The 20323-nt window shown below is 36.9% G+C and overlaps 2 protein-coding genes across 7 annotated transcripts in view; both read left to right on the forward strand.

The window, feature by feature from the left end:
* SCAI (suppressor of cancer cell invasion) overlaps positions 1-6954 on the forward strand; it is a 114936-nt gene extending 107982 nt beyond the window's left edge. For all 3 annotated transcript variants that reach the window (XM_061154669.1, XM_061154671.1, XM_061154670.1), the window contains one exon: positions 4050-6954. In XM_061154669.1, the coding sequence (XP_061010652.1) occupies positions 4050-4196 (147 nt within the window). In that variant the 3' untranslated portion in view covers positions 4197-6954. The remainder of the gene's footprint in view (positions 1-4049) is intronic.
* A 7193-nt stretch (positions 6955-14147) lies between these two features.
* Positions 14148-20323, forward strand: part of GOLGA1 (golgin A1) — a 48655-nt gene continuing 42479 nt past the window's right edge. Inside the window, exons 1-4 of one of the 4 annotated variants that reach the window (XM_061154673.1) lie at positions 14152-14273; positions 14569-14700; positions 15086-15210; positions 16001-16299. In XM_061154673.1, coding sequence (XP_061010656.1) covers positions 16165-16299 — 135 coding nt within the window. In that variant the 5' untranslated portion in view covers positions 14152-14273; positions 14569-14700; positions 15086-15210; positions 16001-16164. Of the gene's footprint in view, positions 14274-14339; positions 14701-15085; positions 15211-16000; positions 16300-20323 lie in introns of those variants that run through there. The other 3 variants (XM_061154672.1, XM_061154675.1, XM_061154674.1) reach the window with 3 other exon arrangements.

The raw sequence follows: 20323 nt of genomic DNA on the forward strand, positions 1-20323 counted from the left end.
TGTCCATTGAGTTGGTGATGCCATCCAATCTCAGTCTTCCCATTTTCCTCCTGCCCTCAATCTTTCCCAGCATCAGGGTGTTTTCCAGTGAGTCAGCTCTTTGAATCAGGTGGCCAAAGTATTGGAGCTTCAGCTTCAGGATCGGTCCTTTGAATGAATATTTGGGGTTGATTTCCTTTAGTAATGACAGGTTTGATCTCTTTGCTGTCCAAGGGACTCTCAAGAGTCTTCTCCAGCACAATTCAAAAGCATCATTTCTTTGACGCTCAGCCTTCTTTATGGTTCAACTCTCACATCCATACACGACTACTGGAAAAACCATAGTTTTGACCATATGGACCTTTGTTTGTAAAGTGATGTCTCTGATTTTTAATATACTGTCTAGGTTTGTCATAGCTTTTTTTAAAAGAACAAGTGTCTTTTAATTTCATGGCTTTAGTCACCATCTGCAGTGATTTTGGAGCCTGAGAACATCTGTCACTCTTTCCACTTCTATTACTACTGCTGAGAGTTTTTTTGTTTTTTTACCAGGAATGGGTATGAAAGGTTGTAAGATACTTTTTTTCTGCATTACTCTGATATACATTAATTCTTTTAACATAGTGAATAGCATTGATTGATTTTCTAACAGTAATCAACATTGTATATCTGAGCTAAACATATTTTGTGGTCATGTATTATCCTTTTGCATTGCTGGATTCAGTTTGGTAATACTTCATTGTGGATTTTTGTGTCTGTTTTTATGAATAATTATGGTATTTAATTTTCTTTTCCTGTGGTGTATTAATGCGATTTTGTTATCAAGGTGGTGCTGACTTCATAAATTAGGTTGGGATATGTTTCATTCTCTTGTCTTTCTTAAAGAGTTTGTGACTGACATTATTTCTTCCTTGAACGATTGATAGAATTCATCAGTAAAACCATCTGGGTCTGGAGTTTTCTTTTGGGGGATGTTTTAAATTAAGAATTCAATTTCAAAGACTATTCATGTTTTCTCTTTTCTTCATAGTCAATGTTAATCTCTTGTGTCTTGCAAGTCATTTGTCTAGTTTATTGCCAAAAAATTTTTGGTAATATTTTATTATCCTTTTAGTTTCTGTAGATTCTGTAGTGATCTTTCATGCCTTATATTGGTAATGTTTCTTAAGTTTCTTTTTTCTTTTTCAGTCTAGCTAAAGGATTTTTAATTTGAATGATCTTTGCAAAAAGAGCTTTTGCTTTCATTGATTTTTTTTTTTACTACTCTTTGTCTCTTTTCTATTTAATTTATTTCTATTAATACTTTGTAAGTTTTCTTCTTTTTGATTACTTCTATTTTAATTTGCTCTTTTATTTTTTTTCATTTATTTTTATTAGTTGGAGGCTAATTATTTTACAATATTGCTCTTTTAATTTCTGTGTTTTAAAACTTAGATCCCAAACCTTTTTCCTCTTCTAATGCAAGCACCTACTGTTTTTTTTGTTTGTTTGTTTGTTTGTTTGTTTTTGCTGCATGGCATGTGCAATCTTAGTTCCCTGACCAGGTATGAAACCCATGGCCCCTGCATTGGAAGCAGAGTCTTAACCAGTGGACTGCCAGTGAAGTCCCCAGTTAACCTCCCTAGGGACACTTGAAATGAATATGTATGCTGCTACTGTTGTATAAGGAGTTCTATAAATACCTATTAGATCACATTGGTTTATGTTATTCGAGTTATTTGTAGCCTTACTGATTTTCTGAATAATTGTTCTATTATTGCAATGTATGATGTGTGTTTTCCTCTGGCTGTTTTTAAGGTTTTTATATTAGCCTCCTACAGATTGATTATGATGTAGTACCAGGATATGCATTTCTTTGTTGTTTTCTTCCTTCTCGGGGTTAGTTTAGCATCTTGAAGCTGTCTAAATATCAACCTATTTAAGATATTTGGAATATTTTCAGCCATAATTTATTCAAACATTTTTTCTTCACTCCTCTCTTTCTTTCTTTCTGGGACATCAGTTATATACATGTCAAATGACCTAATATTGTCCTTAAGGTCCTGATTTTCTCTTCAGTTTTCCTTTTTTAAAGTGAAAGCAGATTTATTTAGATGCTTTTCATTTTTAAAAAAATGTCTATTTTCTAAGTTTCTGCTGCTGTCTTCAACTTTACTGATGTTTTCTTCTGCAGTAACTAATATGCTATTAATCCTCTAACCCTTGAGTTTTTCATTTCAGGGATTATATTTTTCTCATCTCTAGTTCTTTGTGGTTCTTACAATATTTTCCATTTTTCTCCTCCTCATATTTATCTTTTCTTTCGTTCTCTAAATAAATAGGAATAGCTGAAGTTTTTACCTACTAATACTGTATTCTCTATCATTTATAGGTTTGTTTTTATTGTTTTTTTAATTAGTTAGGAGTTTCATATTTATAATTCTTTGTATGTTTAGTAATTTTTGTTAGACTGTGAGCACTGTAAATTTTCTAATGTTGAATTCTGGATTTTGTTGTTTTTCTTTAAAGACTGTTGGGCAGGAGTAAATTACTTGAACATTTTGATGTTTCCATGGCTTGTTTTTAAGCTTTTTAAGGGGAGCTTTAGTAAAGTGATGTTTAACATACAGGTGCAGGCTTATTTCAGCCTATTATTTCTCTGCAGTCTCTTTCATATATCCCTGTTTCAATACATATTCTCCGCTCTAGAGGTGTGTGGTCAGAGTTTAGATGTGTCTGAGCCTTGTGCAAGCTGAGAGAATTGTTCCGAGTACAGTAACCCCCTACCAGTTCCTGGTTTTATTTGGGGTTTTTTTTAGGAATTTTGAACTTTTCATTATTGTTACTCCTCATAGTATTTAGTGTGGTAAAATGAAAATTTGGTCTCTGTAATATGTAATTACTGATGCCTACCAATAGAAGAGAAATATAAATGACATTAGAATATATGGACTGTCATATTAGATGCATAGAAAAGTAGTTATTCAGTTTTTCAGTAAATTTTAAATGTTTGACAAAATTGTACTCTATATAAAGTACCAAATCAAGGAGAATTTCCAAGTGAAAATCACTTGATTCTTGAAATTATTTCCTTTTGCTTCCATGTAATTACAAAAACTACATTGGTCCTTTTCTGTCCTTCTTTTTTTCCTATGATCTTTCATCTCTCTTTCCAGGGACTCTTTTTTTCACTTTCTTTGCTGTTATGCTTAGAAATTCCAGCCATTTTCATAGCTTTAATATTTATCTTTATACAGATTATATCAGTGTATTTATTATGTATGCATATAGCATACGCATACATATATATGCATATGGAATAGTATATATGCATATAGAATAGTATATAAAAACAGTATGACAGACTGCTCAAACCTGTCTTCTGAGATACAGCCCTGAATTTTCAAATTCTGGTTGATGGGCAGTTCTCTTTGTATGGCCCATTACCTTAAGTAAAATATACCTAAAACCTGAAAGTTATATACTCTCCCCAAAGAATCTCCTCCTTTACATCTCTTTTTCTCTGAGTAGCTCTCAACGCTTCTTTCGAGTCATCCTTTCCTGAAATCTTAGTAATTTTTGACTCCTTCTCCTATAATTAAAATGCAGAGGTCCATTAATTTGACCTTTTCAAGGTTTCTCATGTCTTTTCTCTCATTCAGATTTCTACTATAACATTCAGTTATTTATTCATTAAATACTTGTTTAAATTCTACATGTGCTAGCATTTCTGCCCCCCAGCAAGTAGGAATTATGTGGTTTCCATAATATAATATAGAAATTAATTAAATACTTGTGAAATAACTCGCTAAATTAAAATATTGGGCTGAACCATAAGAAATTGTTGTTTTTCTAGGGTCAAAATGGTCAAATGTCAGCAATTTTGTATACTCAACAAAAATACTACTGATATGAAGGAGAAAAATATGTATTAAGTTACTCCTTAAATACTGTTAACAGTATGTTAACAGTAATATTAATATGTATACAGTAATATTAATGTGTATAATTAATGTTAACAGTAATATTAATGTGTAAAATTTTCTTTCTTCAAACTATGTAACTTGATTTTTCTCTTATTTGTTTATCAGGAAACACGGAATTACCCAGAATCATATCCACAACTGCCAAGGGATGAAACAGTGGAGAACCCTCATCTCCAGAAGCACATTTTGGAATTAGCATCCATTCTGGATGTGCGAAACGTGTTCCTTGAGAATACCATAGACGATTATTAAAGCAAAAATCCTCTTATTGAAACACGTTTTCATTTGCCACAAATTTTAAATGGTGCAGTTTTCTAATGTGATGACAGATACATAGTGGTGTTATTTAGTTTTTATTTTTCAATTTAGGACCACCATTTTAAAAACAAACTGAAAAAAAAGTTGTTCAAACTTTTAGGGTAACTTTTAAAATACAGTCTTTCAGGTGTTTTATTAAAACCTCGATTAATCTTGGAATTTTTATTTTTTGGTTTTGAGGTATGGGTACTTACCTCTAACATCTAATCCTACACTCAAATAGTTACTATTCTCACCCTGAGAAGAGTAAATCATTTATTTTTGTATAATGAGGAAAATCCAACTCTTATACTTGGACCTTAAATGTGTGGATTTAGAAAATATATAATTGTTCACAGAGGTGAAACTAGCCAGCATGGACTACTCAAAATCAAGATCATACCCCTTCCATAATATTTCTTTTCATTCCAAGTTAGTATAGATAGAAAAATGTGTGATTCTTTGAAGCATAATCAAGTTATAGTTCTTGAAAGTATTTAATTTGTTTAAATGCTGTCAAAATTTCAGAAACCATAAAGCATTGATTTGTATCTGAAAAGCTAAATCTTTAATTGGGATCTTTAGATGATAAATATCATTTGGAATGTGTGAGTCCTGTGCTATCATGAGATATATTTGCATACTTTGTTTTCTTTGTAGTTTTTGAATGCTGGAAGTGAAAAGGAGGTGAAAAAGAGCAGCTTTTAAATCTTTCCGTCAAAAAATCAGATTGTTGGTTTCATGATCCAGTGTTTCCATAGGAATTCCATTTAAGCTCTTATTAATGAGATCAAGTTTGAAGGCTATATAGATTGAAGTTTGTGGCATACAGTACAGAGTTGGTCATCTTTTTGCCTGGTTCAGATCGATGAACCTTCAAAGTCAGAGATGTTATTAATATTAGTTGAGGGTAACTGAATTTATTGTTTAACCTAAAATGGAAGTTGCTTTTGCATTGACAATTTGGAAGTGAGGTTTTTAGAAACTCCTTGTATTCACTATTTTCTATTTCATGCACAAGTTTTTTTTTTTATTATTTTATATAGGACTCAGTGTATAATATTTATAAAGATTTTTGAGTTGTCTTCTTCTTTTTTATCCCTTTCAAAAAATTCACAGGCACTAGCTATGATTTCTTACCCCTCTTTTGACTCCACAGCTTTCAGATTGAGAAATCTATGAATCAAAAGCCCTTCTACCTAATTTTCCATACAGGCTCACAGTCTACCTCTGGCAGTCCCAGGGGAAATGAGGTGTTTGCTGTTGGTGCCTCTTTCCTATGTTCCTAGGGAAATTTTACTGTAATATTTTAAACTTGATTTTTATTTCTGACATAGAGAATTATTTGGATCTAAGTTATGCATATACCTGTTCCAATTTGTTGATTTTTCATCTGAAGTCTTAAAGCGATTGTTCTTGGGTTGGGCGGACTTTGTGGGTTTTTTAGTTAACTTTTTAAAAGTCATTTTTGTTTGTTATTTTAAACATTATTTCAGAAGTCTTTGGAAAAGCCCCAAAGAGAGATTTTCTTTGCAAGTGGGTTTTCATTGTCAGATAAAGACTACTTTCCTTTTTTTTCCCCCAGTACCTTAGTAAACTTCATAGCTTTCTTTACATAACTGCTCACCTGGACGACAGCAATAGATTATCCTTAGTTATCTGACCTCTTGTTTCAATTCCCCTGAAGTTCTGTGCCAGTAATGTTCCTAACAACACATATTGTCCTGTTCTCTGATGATTAATATAATATTTATCACCCTGAGCTTTATCCTCACCTGATTAACATAAAAAACAGTGGTTTGAGAACTGGGAGATCTGAGTTCTAATCCTGGCTTTCCTGGTAACTAGCTGCTTGTCCTTTGACAAATGTCTCCATGTCTCTGCTTTTTAGCATTCTTGCCTGTAAAACGAAGGCCTTGGCCCAAGATTCAATCCAGTTCTCTGTTTTCTATAATTTGAATTCTTGGTTCTGAAAACCTGATTTTCCCACCCTTGCCGCTTGGAAAGTTGGTTTCCCTTATTTTGATGTACACAGTATTTCCTTTCCTAGATCATTTTTACCTAGTTTTTGTTCAAGAAAATATCTGGGTCTCACTTATTTGTTGTAGAAAGTAGTTTAGAGACTTTCCGGAAAAAATTAGAGGTTTTGTTAGTAGAAACACGTTTGTCTAAGAACAAGGGATCTTAGAAATCACAGTCAGTGTTTAGATGATGACATTCCTCCTTAAGCTAATAGTAGTGTAATTCCTTACCAGTGGTTAAAAATTTAAAGTGAACTGATCTTGAGAGCAAAGCTATACTAGAAAATTCTAAACTATTGTTTCATTCATGTGTATTGAGCAACAACTGTTCTCCAGATTTTATCCTAGGCATTAGTCTGACAGACCAAGTAGACTTAAACTTCCTTGTCTTCATGGAACTTATATTCTAGTAGAAGAAATCAGGCAATAAATATAATACATAATTTATGTTAGAAAGTTTTAAACAGTATGAAGAAAATTTAAGAGTGTGCTAAGGAAAATTTTTCCTTTGTTTTTAGAGAGAGAATAAAGTTTCAAAGACCAATCAGGGTAGGCCTTCTTGGAAGGGTTACATTCGTGCAAACATGTCATATTCCTTTGTCTTGTCTTTTTTTTTTTTTACTTTTTATCATGAAAATTTGAAACATGCACAGTGTTTAATGAATGCTCTTGGACCCATTACCCAGCCTCTACATTTTAAGGCCTTTCTTTAATTGAGGAAGAGGAAATGAAAAGGACAATCACTTAATGGTAAGGTCAAGATGGCAGTGGCAGAGAAGAATCTCATTTTTTTCAACATGTCCTGCCCCCCTTATGAATATTAAAATGGGAAATCCTTTATTTATTTTTAGAATTCATAGAATTTAAATTTTGGAACGAAAAACAAAGCAAAGCAACAGGGAGGAGCGCTTCTTTTGCTTTCAAATCGCACAGACTACCCCCCTGGATATTCTGATACAGACTCTCACTTCACTTAAGAATCGCTATAAACAAAATAGTGTAAAAGTGCAAGAAGTAAGTTATATACAAACAAAATGAAAATTAAATACAAAACAGAATTAAGCACAATGAAATTGTTTTCTTTCTTTATCCATATGTTTCTGAAGTTGGTAAAGCAACTGTCTTCTCTGTTTTACAGAAAAGAAAACTGAGACCCTCAAAAGCTGTCAGTTTTTTCCATAAAGATGGAGCCAGAACTAAAACTCAGATCTCCTATTTTCAGCCCAGTCTTTCCCGGTAGCTCAGGTTACTTTCTATGACAAACAAGAAAGAAATAAGAGATTTAGATTTTGGCACAGAAGTTATGGTATTTTTTTAATACATCAAATATTGAAACCAGTAAATCAGTCAGCCCTAGCAAAATTTTATTTACTAATTATTTTTTAAAAATCCACAAGTCAGACATTTTATCTTCGATTTTAGCCAGGATATATTCTTTGTGTATGTGTATGTGTGTGTGTTCTTCCTAGGAAGTGGTGCTCTCAAAAACCTCTCAAAGCACATAGAATTTATTGTTCTCTTTATATTTTTACCAAGTTGAAATGTTTTGAGATTGTAAAAGGAAAGTGCAATCTAGTCATGACTGAAATTTTCCTAGTAAAAGATCTGAGTTTTATTTTTTCCCTCACTGTGGCTACTATGCTTTGTTTTCTTCTTGCAGTAGAATTCCCTGTAAGACATTAGGTGGTTATTGAACTGAATTTCTTTGCGGTAAAGGGAAAAGCAACAAATCTGATTTATATATCAATTATAGAAGCTTTCGTTGGTGTTCTTTTCCCAGTTTAATCTCTGACCTGTGTGAGTTAGTAACTTTCTGTGTCTCAGAAGGGTTTTGGACTCAGTTGAAAAATCTTATACTTAGTTATCCACAGAGACTTGTAATCAGTCTGATAGAGAACATTGTACACAGGAAATATAGTAAGGTACCAAGGTCTGCAAACTTGGCTACTGCCTGTGATTCAGAACCACCTCCCCACCCTAAGTGAGTAAATAGATTTGATATGAATATGAATGTTACGAATCTCCTGGTGATATTTTGGGTGTTTATGTTCCTGTTATGTGTGTTTGGAGAGTATTAAGGATATTTACATTGAGGGCTCTTTTGTTGTTCTTATTTATTTGAAATTCTTATTTTATTTGCAATAGCATGTATATATTTTGGTGATGCTGAATGCAATCTGTGTATACTTTTTGTATATATGTATATAGCTGTAAATATATGGTATGCAGTGATTCAGTATGTGTATATTATATACCCATACCCATTGTGGGCTGAATTTATTTAAGTTCTGTGAGGACATCATAGTGGCATTGTTCATGCTGCTGTATTAGGTTGTGGCTGTATCTCAATCATGAGCCTCTATTTTGAGGGGCTTGTGTTTGGGTAAAGTGGGCTATTTTGGAGTTGAAGTTAGGATATGAAGATCTTAACAGAAAGCTGGATATTCTTAGCTTTAAAAATCATCTGCCAGTTTCCATTTAAACTGATGATAAATTAGTGATATAAACCTGAAAAACCTAAGTATGTGAAACTGAGACACCAGCAGGTTCTTAAGCTATATTAGTCCTTTATTTTCTTGACTATAGTTGGGTATTATTACTTAGTAGCATATGTATTTATATTGAGAATCAAGGGGCAATGGAAAAAATTACTTTGATCACATTTCAAAATAGATAGGAAAATGTCCTAATAGGCAAATGTTCCTAATTGCCATTTTAATACCTGATACCACAGTTTAATTTTGGAAGAATTTTTTTTTTTTTCACTAGTGTGTCTCATTTTATATGTCTCTATGAGGCAGAAAAGGGGGCATTAGGTAGGAGAAGGCTTTACTTAGGTGGGGTCGAATTTAATGAGGAACAGGAGGTTGATAAACCTGTATATTTGCAGCAGCTGTGATTAATTGAGTTCTGTCTTGGCATTTCTAGCTATAGATTTTTCTTGATTGGAATTGCATATCAAAGATGAGTCCACTCATCTGCAAGAATGCTTCCAGTGAATAAAATGCCTCCAGTTGTATTTCTTTGTCTCTATGAGACCACTGTGTTCTGCAAATTGATAGATTCACACGTGAAGCAGGATTCTTAACAGTAGGTGTGTGGCGTGCTATATATAAAAGCAGGGCCTTCAAACCTCTCCCAAGAATGACAGGTCGGGGAGGATAAGAGGATGGTTCGTATGTGCAGTGCCAGTGTGTGAACCTATGGAATATCACAGAGATCAGGGCTCGGTTCCTCCTGTCTTCACTGGGCATGTTCATCTGCATGGAAGAGTGTAGGAGATATTTTAATATACACTTGAATATATTCACCACAAAAATTAAGTGGGGTTTTCTTTGCATGATAAAGTATAACTGCAAAAAACTGTTTACCCTATTGTTCTTCAGAAGATTAAATCCATCTGATCCAACTTGAAATTATCTTACTAAGTCAGGAATCAATTCTGCCATCCCCCAATATGTTACATTTGCCTCTTCACTGTAGTTTTAATATAACAGCCAAGTATTCATGATACTTCCCAATTAAAATGTTACATTTAAAATAGTTATAATAGCTTTTTTCTTAAACACATGAAATTTGGCAGTGTACTATTCTGAGAAAATCAGTGAAAACATTCATAGTGTCTAATGTTTTAGTAACCGAGTCATTTATTGCAACTGGAGAGTAGCAGAGCAGATGTTCTGCTACTTAAAATTCATGGAACTGACTCACGCTTAATGTGGACATTGATTTGAGGAGAGCAGCAGCAATAGAAAGTGTGGTAGATGAGGTTGATATTGTGACTATGCCCTCTGGCTCTCTAATAGTTGTCAAGCCAGTCACTTTGCAGTTAAATAAAAAATTGCTTAGAAAACCAAGCGCTCTCCCCCTGTTCTACTGTCTTAGACATCGATACTTTATACCCGTTCATGCTGTTCCTCCAATCTTTCACTGGATACCGTGACCACTTTATCTTAAAAAAAAAATTTTTTTAAGGCAATTCATCCTACTCAAACTAGAATTTCTAAACGTGGTATTATACTGTGTTCCAGCTTCACTGAATTTTTGAACACAGATTTATTAAACATGCCTTGTGTTTAAGGAAGGATAATTGATTTGTGAATGGAATCAATCACCTTTTGAAGGGAAGGATGTCAGAATGATGCTGGAGGGACATGCCCTTAAATGAGTATAAAGACAAATGTATTAAGTAGAACTAATTTGTTGATGCCATAGAAATATTTCCTTTGGAATTCTGTAGATATGAATTGTTTTCTTAAGCTAAAATTGATATTTTTCACTTTATTAGTTTGGTGTAATATTGACTTTTGAGAAAAATACCATTTCGTATAACATTGTTCCTTAATAACTGAAGCACCATTTCTTAATTTAAAAATATTTTTGTTAATTTGTGTTTTTTAAAGTTATTTTTTAAATTAATTATCAAACTATTCTGAGCAGTATGATTTTTTAAAAAACATATTTGAACAAGACTTCAGAGATTTTTAGTAGTTTGACATATAGTAATTCTGCACTCCAGATTCACTTAATCATCAAGCTTCAATTTGGTCATAGAACAGACTATAAATTGGGAATATTTTCCTATTTTGGTGGATAACTCCTGTCTATATCCTAAGACAATCATATTTTTAGATGTAGTATTGTTTATTGAGATGTTGGTAATTTCAGGGTTCAGATTTTATTTTACTTTTCTGATAGGCTTATGAAATGAAAGTTAATAGCCTGAGGGTTTATGTCACTTTTCAGAATGAGATGGTAAGTTATAGCTAGCCTTCCTTTAGGCATGCAGTAAACATTTAAAATTTTGTGTTGTATCATTAATATTCTTTTCTGTTTTGAAACTGTCGTGAATGTCCATTTATCCATGATTGAAAATTAAGATTTGTAAACATTACCATTTGACCCCTAAGTCTTCTCAAATATCAAATCAGTAAGATCAACCATTGTAAAATGCAAATGGTCATATATGTTAACCCAAAGTAATCACTTCCAAATGATATCAAAACACTCTAAATACAAAAATCTTATTGCTACCCTTGCATGTTACTGACTTTTTTCTAGATTATGTATTGTGATGTATTAAAAATCTGCAGGAAAAATTGCTTAAAGTGTTTTAGGGCAATAATTTTTACTGCTATTTCTTGCAGAATGAGTTTTTTTTTTAAAAAAGAAATAACTCTTGTTTACCTTTTATTAAAAAGAACTCAATGGTTCAGTAACATATCTTAGGATTTTGTGTTTGTGGCTTTTTATAGTTACGTGGTTACATTCCTTTTGTCCCATAGATCATATGGCTAGTTCTCCAGCTGTTTTTTTATTTATTGTTTTTAATAAACATTGCCACTCAACAATCAGATATATTTTGGAGGCTTCTTCCTGTCAAAGTAGAAAGGTTTTAGGTAATAGGAAAGGCAGATGCAATGTCCTACATTTTCATAGTAGAGCTTACAAGTGAAAGGATTTATTCAAATAGGTTATCTTCACTGTGTAGCACCAGTAAAAAGTAGTGGTTTCATTAATCATTGAATGTGATGAAGCAGTTTTAAGTCATTTCCTACTTAGCTCTAAAGAATTTTGTCATTTCAGGCCACATTATTATTTTCTCCGAGTGATTTTCCATTGTAAGGTTGAATATCTTTTTATTTATATCATCACTAAGGGATAAGATAATCAAATAGGAATTAAAATAAGTTATACTTGATCTTTTTTCCCTGAAAATAATGGTGAACCTATTGTCTATATTATGAATATTAGGCAGAAATGCACTTGTTTCAATCATAGAAGAAATTACATTTCGAAAATATAATTATTTGATTTTCTAGTGGTGTGAAATACTTTTTAAAAATTGTGCTTGTCTGTAACTGAAATGTTATAGAATTGTAACACTATAAGGATTCTAGAGTTATATTTATTAGCTCTCTTTGAGAGATTGAAGCACAATAATTTTCACATAACCGTTCTTACCAAGTGCTGCTAATCTGTCGTGCAAATGATCAAACTATTTGGTTGCCTATCTAGCTATTCACAAATCTCTGTAATTCTTGAAATGTAGTCTTGTTGCTCATCTGTATTAAATTTTGGGTATTGTGGGTTAATACTTTAGAACAAAATCCATCAACTCAGCTCGGTGAGCCCAACAAACCGTTTGGATTCACTAGTTTTATATGTGTTCTCAATAGAATTAAATTTGAAGAGGCTATTTACTACCAGTGACGAAGGGGGAAAATTATATTGTCAATATCATTTGACTTGAACAATTGTGGTATTGTAAAAGTCTTACCTGTTGTGTTTCTTAATTGCTTAAGCCATACATACTCTTAAGGATTTTTTTTTATTGTGTTCCTTTTCAGCAGCCTTTTTCTGCTGTCTGTTATGGTTAATATGTCATAGATTTTAGGAATTAAGGTTACCGAAACATTTTATTTTCCTGATCATCACTTTTGACTCTTGTGTGATATGTGATTTGTCATAAAGGATAGCAAGCCTTCCACTACTTTACTAAATGAATTTCAGAGTAAACACTGTGATTCTGCAGAGGATTCAGTAGGCCCTTGTGTTTCCAATGTTTTCTTGTGTTACATGGTGCCTACCACCTTGAGGGCGCTTAAATACTAGAGGAGGAAGAGTTAAACATTGTTTTGATGTTTATTGAATAACAAGATTACAGATGATTTGATTTTTGTCGTCAGTGTATTGAAGACATTTTCGCATTGATAAATGTTCTCTCTAGGAATGTGATTACATTCATCAGGTGTGAACTCTTGTAAATGAATTTTGTATCTTGAATTCACATATATATTAAGTGTATCATCGATATAAAAATAAACATTAAAATTATTTGCTTAAAGTTTTTGTTACTTCTTTAGAATTGCTGACAACATAAGCGCTAAACTGGACAGGGTTTGCTTTTCAGATAATTCTTCAGACACTTGAAACAATTTGAGATTTAGGATTCGATGGTATTGTTGCAGTTTGTAAATTTCTTCTGAGTCCCAGTCTTGGTTTTTTCCCCTGCCCTGCTCGTGGTCAGAACTGGGACATGCTGAGGGCGGGATTGTTTGAGGGGATTGAGTTGAAGCTGCTGGCGCTCGGGCTGGTGTTGAGTTTGGGCAGGAACACATAGAACTTCCATGTGGAATGTCTGCCTCAGTTGGCGTTGAGTCCGGAAACCCGACGTAGACTACCAATTTGTACTGTAACTTTGTACAAGGCAGTTTTATCTGTCTGGACTTCCTTCATCTGTCAAAAGTTGGAGGCCCATTCGTGACTAGTGAAAGTAGTGCGCTGACGCTAGCGTGGTTTTTCTAATGATTCAGAGTGCACTATATAATAATGTTAAAGATTCTGAAAACTTTTCTTTCAATGACCTGAATTGTAATATAAAATGTGTAGCCTACAGTAGATCACAGGCACACAACACAAGTGACAAAGCGCGAGTTCCCAACACTGACTGATGTATGGAGCCAGAGGCTCCCGCGTGAGGAAGGTGACAGAGTTATGCAGGGTGCAGGCTGGGATGCAGAAAGGGAAATGAAACTCTGGGTCGGCCCAACGCAGCCACGGCCTGAGGTTTCTGAGACAAGCTGGCACCACAGGAGCCATCTGTTCTTTCCCTTTTGCCACCAGGCTCCTACCACTTCCCCCGCTACGCACAGTCCCCTGTTTTGGGGAAAAAAAAAAAAAAAGGAAAGGCTTCTACCCAGTTTTCCTACGCGGGTCTGGCCGCTTGCTGACGTGGCGGGCCAGCCTCAGGGAGCGGCCAGCCCCGCGCCTGTGCCCGCGCCCTCCAGCGGTTCCGGTCCAACCGCCATCCCGAAGCTCGCGGAGGCCGCGCTCAGGCGCATGCGCACAGTGGGCCGGCCCCGCGCGCAGCCACTTCCGGCGCGCTGGTGAAAGTGCGGTTCCGGGTCGCTGCTCTGCTCGCCGGCCGGCCGTGGGGGCTGGTGACGCGGGCCGGCGCTCACGAGAGGCCCCGGAGGCGGGGCTCTGCCGGCTGCCCAGAGAGCGGCAGGTGGGCGGGCGGGGGCCGGAGACGGGAGCAGGCCTCTATTTCCCTCGGTGGCCTCGGTGTGCCCCCAAAGCGGCGCCGACTGGGTTGCCCAAGACCCAAGGCGGGGGGCAATGGCAGGGTGCCGGACAGGGCGAGGGTGGGGGCAGAGGCGGGCTCTTCGGCCTGGGAATCTGGAACCTGGGGTCCCGGAACTCCCCCTCCTGCGCGCACTTTAGACAAGCCACTCTTCCTCTCTGGGTCTCAGTTTCCCTGCTGTCAAATGGGAGAGACATTGGGTCCCTCCTGTCTTTGACAGTCCACGTACGGGCGGGTCTGGGAGGAGCCTGAGTGAGTGGGATCCGAACTGCAGTGGCAGGTGGCTGGCCCCCTGAGCATTTGGCAGCTGTCTTCCAACTATGCCGTCCTTTTTCTCAGCGATTTTCTGAATGTGAGTCAAGGCTCTGGGGTTCTGGCCAGGTAAACAGTGTGTGACTGTCCGAATCAACTGAAATAAATACTGGCCCTGGGAAACCTTAATCTCATTGAAGTTGTTGTGCTCACGGCTCCCAAGGCGAAGTGAGTTTAGCCGCTTACTACAATGAGAGATTCTGTTCTTTGTGCCTTTAGGTGAAACTCTTAGGCAAATCACAAATGCAAAGACCAGGGTGAGGGAGGGTAGACCACTGAGGATTATGGTAATGGCAGGTTTTCGCTCCCCCCACCCCCCACCTTGATCCTTCCTCCGTCCTCTTCCACTCTGCCTGTCCCCCCAACATTTTGACTTTACACTTGAGAGAAAATATCCGATGCATTTTATCTTTGTCTTCATGCAGGACAGAAAGCTTTGACCTTCAAGCTGTTTTAAATCTAGTAGATAAGCCAGGTGAGTAGGTGGTTTACAGACACTGAAGGTAAACTTTTGAAGAATGGCACAGACTTAAACGGATGCTCAGAAGTGGTAAGCAATCATTTGTAGATCCTAGAGCTTCATCATAAGAGGTCTTAGAGCAGAGCTTAGATATCCACCAGAAAACATCAAAAGTTAAGGTTGGAACCAGAATATTAATGTTTCATGCATAGGAAAAGATGTTTGAATCTCGTGTGTAGTATCATGGAAAACATTGTACAAAAAAGAAACTGACTTTAGGGAATTTTAATCACTCATTAAGAAAACCACACAGCATTTCCAGGAAACATTTAAGGATGTTTCCTGATACAGTGTAGTTGGCTGGCTTTCCTATTTTTTTTTTTTCAGGAAAAAGTTGTCAACATTTTCTAGTGAACAGCTGATTCCACACCATCTTGGAACATCAGAATGTTACATCTTTTCCCTGTATTGAGTTACATGTTTTTGTATTAACTGTAGTCACACTTAATATTATTAGGGGAAGGATTCAAAAGCATTATGTTAATGTTTCCCCTGGGAAATTTTACTTAATGTGTTGTATGCCACAGCCAATGTGATGTAATTAAAAAAAAGAGTAAGGACTTGTGGGTTCCTGGGTTCCAAAACACTGCAGTTCAGCCACCCAGTCTTTTTGGCATATTACTCCACCTTCCTAAAACTGGATTTTCTTATCTGTATATGCATCTGTCACACCTGAGTACTTTGTAAATGTTTAGTAATTGTGTCCTAGTAAGTGTGCATGTAAAATTAATTTTGAAACCTAAAGCTTAATTAACAAAGCAACCCAGATATGAAATTTCTCTGATGTTTAGTTTAGAGCTCTCTTTCATCTGATTTATAGATACTTCTGTGCCACAAGCCTTTGGCCCCCATTTCAGTGGGAATGCAGCTGGTTTGGATAACTGGACCTTTTTAGGCATTGTCTTGGGATTCCCAGTTGCTGGCCTGACGATTGTTGTCGCGTCTCAAGCACTGGCCATCAGTGCAGGATAGCCACACGGCAAAATGTTTGCAAAACTGAAGAAGAAAATTGCAGAAGAGACTGCTGTCACTCAAAGGCCAGGAGGTGCTACTAGGATCCCACGATCAGTGAGCAAGGAGTCCGTTGCCTCCATGGGAGCTGACTCAGGAGATGACTTTGTAAGTACCTTCTGTAGTTCTTAATATTTGGTACAGCGTCGTTACATTTAAAAAATAGTATTTCATGGAATCATTCCGGTAAGTATTTTCTTTTAAAATTGCAAAGATGATTTGTAGTTTATATCTGATTCTTCTTATTCTGAGGTGCTTTTCTTTTTTTCTGAGGTGCTTTTCTATTTTTTTTCACGGGTCCCTTTCCATATTCTCTACTTTCTCCTCTTGTACTCTTTTTTCCATCTGTATAAAACCTTGTGCATCATCTTTAATATTTTGTTTCTTGGAGTAATTTGGCCTGTTGTCTTTGAACATATATATATACTTTAAGTCATTGTTACTTAGTGAAGTCTGTGCATTTGGCATGGAATTAGCCAGGGAATTACCACTATTTTTGTGGGAAAATTGATGAAAAGATGGCACTGATGGCTGCACGTTGTCCCTTATTTGTAAAGTACCTTTGTAGTTGGAAAGATTTGAGAATGCTACTGTGTTAAGTATCATGCCTTAGGATTAAAATTGTGTCTGTGGCATATGACAGGATCTTCTTAAAGTCAGATAACTTAAAAGAAGTTATTTATAATGCTTGATAATATGTAAAAGAATGTATATGATGTAAATATGAAGTATTGTATAAGGCATAAAAATAAAATGAATGCTTTTTAAGTCTGACACTTAGGCAGGGAACTAGATTTTTATCAATACTGTGAAGCTACTTGTGTGTTCCTTCCTGGTTCCCTTCCCTTTCCTCCCCTTCAGATAACCCAGCCTACAGTTTGTGTATATTGTTCCTTTCCTTTTTAACATATCCTGCCAGATACATGTATATTTATAAACAACCTGTTGCTTATTTTCAAACTTTATAAGAACAATACACTGCACGTGGTTCATTTATTTTTACTGCTGGGTATCACTCTGGCATTTGAAAAAGGCCACAGTTTGTCTCTGTCTTCTACTGGTGATAGATACTTGAGTTGTTTCCATGGTCAGATGAGTCGACCTCCTCCTTTCTTATACTACCTGTTCAGGTTAGATTACATGGCAGAAGCTATTAGGTTATTGGGGTGGACCAATAGATTACCAGATCTAAATTATCATTGGCTCCTGTGTTCAACAGGAAATTTAAATGCACATTTGAGCACCAGGCTGAAGGACATAGTTTTAATGCTGAGTTCTCTGGCAAAGGTACTTGCCTTGGCATCATGCTGACTCACTAAATGAAGTCTCTCTCAAATGTATTCCAGATACGGAGATTGGCTTGAATCCAGGAAATACTTTGCTGTGTGACTTGTGAAGTTATCTGTTTGAATTTGTTCAAATTCTGATTCTGATCCTCACTGCCTGTCTCCAGACCCTTGACTTCCATGACATAGATCTCCTCACCCAGGTGCCTTCCTCTGGTGTTTCACGTCCTGAATTCATTACCTCCGTTTCCACTTGTGCACCTTTGTCCCCCAAGTCACCGGCAAGAAAGCTTGGCAGCATTTTAGACTCTTCTTCACTTCTTGGTGTCCAGTCTGTCAGCAAGTATTTTGGTTTCCATCTCCTATCTCAAACTTACCCTTTGTACTCCACTTTGCTAGTAGTACATTTGTTGTTTAATTGCTAAGCTGTGTCTGACTCTTTGCAGCCCCGTGGACTGCAGCCCATCAGGCTCCTCTGTCCTGGGATTTCCCAGTCAAGAATATTGGCGTGGGTTGCCGTTTCCTTCTCCAGAAGATCTTCCTGACTCAGGGATAGAACCTGTATTTTCTGCATTGGCAGGTGGATTCTTTACAGCTGAGCCACCAAGGAAGTTTATTTTCTTTTTTTTCAAGCCATCTTTCTTAATTGGACAAAGTGGTAGGCTGTCTGGGTTCCCTGCCTCTATTAACTCCCCAAAACAGATCTGTTCATGTCTCTTCAATGCTTAAAACTTCTCTGTGGCTTCTCATCATCTTCGGGATGAAGTGCAGAGTCACTGTTATGTATAATGGTTAACCCCTGTGGTCGTGACACAGCTCACCCATCCACCTTATCTCACTCTACATTCCCATGCCCTGTGCTCCCTCCATACTGAACTTACTGTACTTTATGGAACAGACAACTACAAATGTTCACATATGCTGTCTCCTGTCTGGAATTTCTCCTATCTCCTCCTCTCACTCCTGCATTCCTCTGGCAGATTTTGTTCATCCTTCAAGACTTGGCTTACATGTTGCTTCCAGGAAGCCCTCTTGACCTGACCTTCCCTCTCACCCTCTCTAACCTTCATCCCTCCTGGCTGAATCTGGTCTCTTGACCCCTGCATCTTCTGTAATAGCACCTATTACACTGCATTGTTCTTGATGATTTGCTTCTTTGTCTCTTCCTCTAAACTGGGAGCTTCTTGAGAGGCAATAGAGTAACACTTGGGAGCCCAGGTCAGGTTAAGGAGGCAGACCTGGGTTTGATGGCTGTTCCGTTATTGTGTGACCTTGGGTGAGTCTTTTTCACTTTCCTGTGCCTTAGTTTCCTCATCTATAAAATAAGAACAATACCCATCTTTATTAAAGTATGTGTGTTGCAGAGTAATAGGGGGAAGGTCTCCCCTAAGTTCAGTTATTCATTAGAAGGGCTCACAGGACTCAGCATATAGTTTTATTCACTGCTATCATTTATCACAGTGGAAACATTTGTTACAAAGCATAATTAGCAAAGAGAAAATGTGCGTGGGTAGAATCTGGAGGGAACCAGGCACAGTCTTCCAAGAGTCCTCTCCAGGGGAGTTGCCTGGGACACACTTATTTCCCTCAGCAAGGAACTGTGACAGCACAGGATAAGATGCTGTCTCTCAGAGAAGCTCAGTGGAGACTCAGTGCTCAGGAAGTTTACTGGAGGCTAGTCATACAGGCACCTTCTGCCTAGCATTTACCAAAATTCCAGACTTAGGCACTTGAGAGGGTCAGTAGCCTCAGTAGGGAGGCCAAAGGTCCCCAAGTGGCAGGAGGAAATAAACTACAAGTGGCAAATGTAATTTTTTCCTTTTTCTTTTCTCTTCTAATCCTGTGTCTTCATGGCAACAGCTGGTTCTGCCTGAACTTAACTTTATCTCAAACCTTGAGCTAACCAATGCTTTTTTTTCTCACGGAAATGTCTTTCTTAAGCTATGTTAATGAATTTTGTATTTGCTTGGAAATCTGCCTTTCTTCAAGATCCCTGTCAATTGTTTTATGGAGGAAGGGAGATGGCTCACCTGTGCCAATGCTATCTCAAAATGCATGTTGTGAGGGGTGAGGGGGTGAGGGGCCTGGTGCAACTCTGCAGCTTGCTAACAGGTATATAACTTCTTGCTGAAAACTAACAAGGGGGCTCTTTCTGTTCCCTTCTGATGTCTATGTCAGAAGCTTTCTCTATCTCTTTTTATACTTTAATAAAACTTTGCTGCACTAAAGCTCTGAGTGATCAAGCCTCGTCTCTGGTCCCAGATCAAATTCATCTCCTCTGGAGGCCATGAATCCCGGCGTCGTTCACGGCTCTTAGCAGCGACCTTTCACATGTTAGGCATAAATCACATTTTTTTGCACAATTAGTTTGGGTACCATGAGCCATTCTTATCAGGAGTGGTGAGAACCCTTGTAAAATCTAAGTTCCCATGGGCTAGCCAGGGGCTCAACTTACAAGCCGGCTTTGCCAAGGATAGCAGTCTCAGGCCAATGACATGAACTCTTTTCTGCATAGTGCATAAAAAACTTAGTAGTGCCTGGCTCTTAAGCACTTCGTAATTAGTAGTTGCTGCAACTGCTGCTGTTTTAGACAGGGACTCCTTTTCATCACTGTTCACAGTGCTGAAAACAATACTAAGAATAGGTGTCTCATTACCAATAATAATCATAATTTTTACTACTGTATATTAAAGCTAATTATGTGCCAGGCTCTGTTTTAGACCTGACAGATTTTGATTTGTTTACTCCTCATCACAGCTCTGTGATGCCAATTATTTTTGTTAACCACATTTTAGATGTGAGGAAGCCAGTGCACAGAGAAGTTGACCAACTGGTCCAAGTTCTTG

The sequence above is a fragment of the Dama dama genome, chromosome 11 (assembly GCF_033118175.1).
Source record: "Dama dama isolate Ldn47 chromosome 11, ASM3311817v1, whole genome shotgun sequence".
NCBI lineage: Eukaryota > Metazoa > Chordata > Mammalia > Artiodactyla > Cervidae > Dama > Dama dama.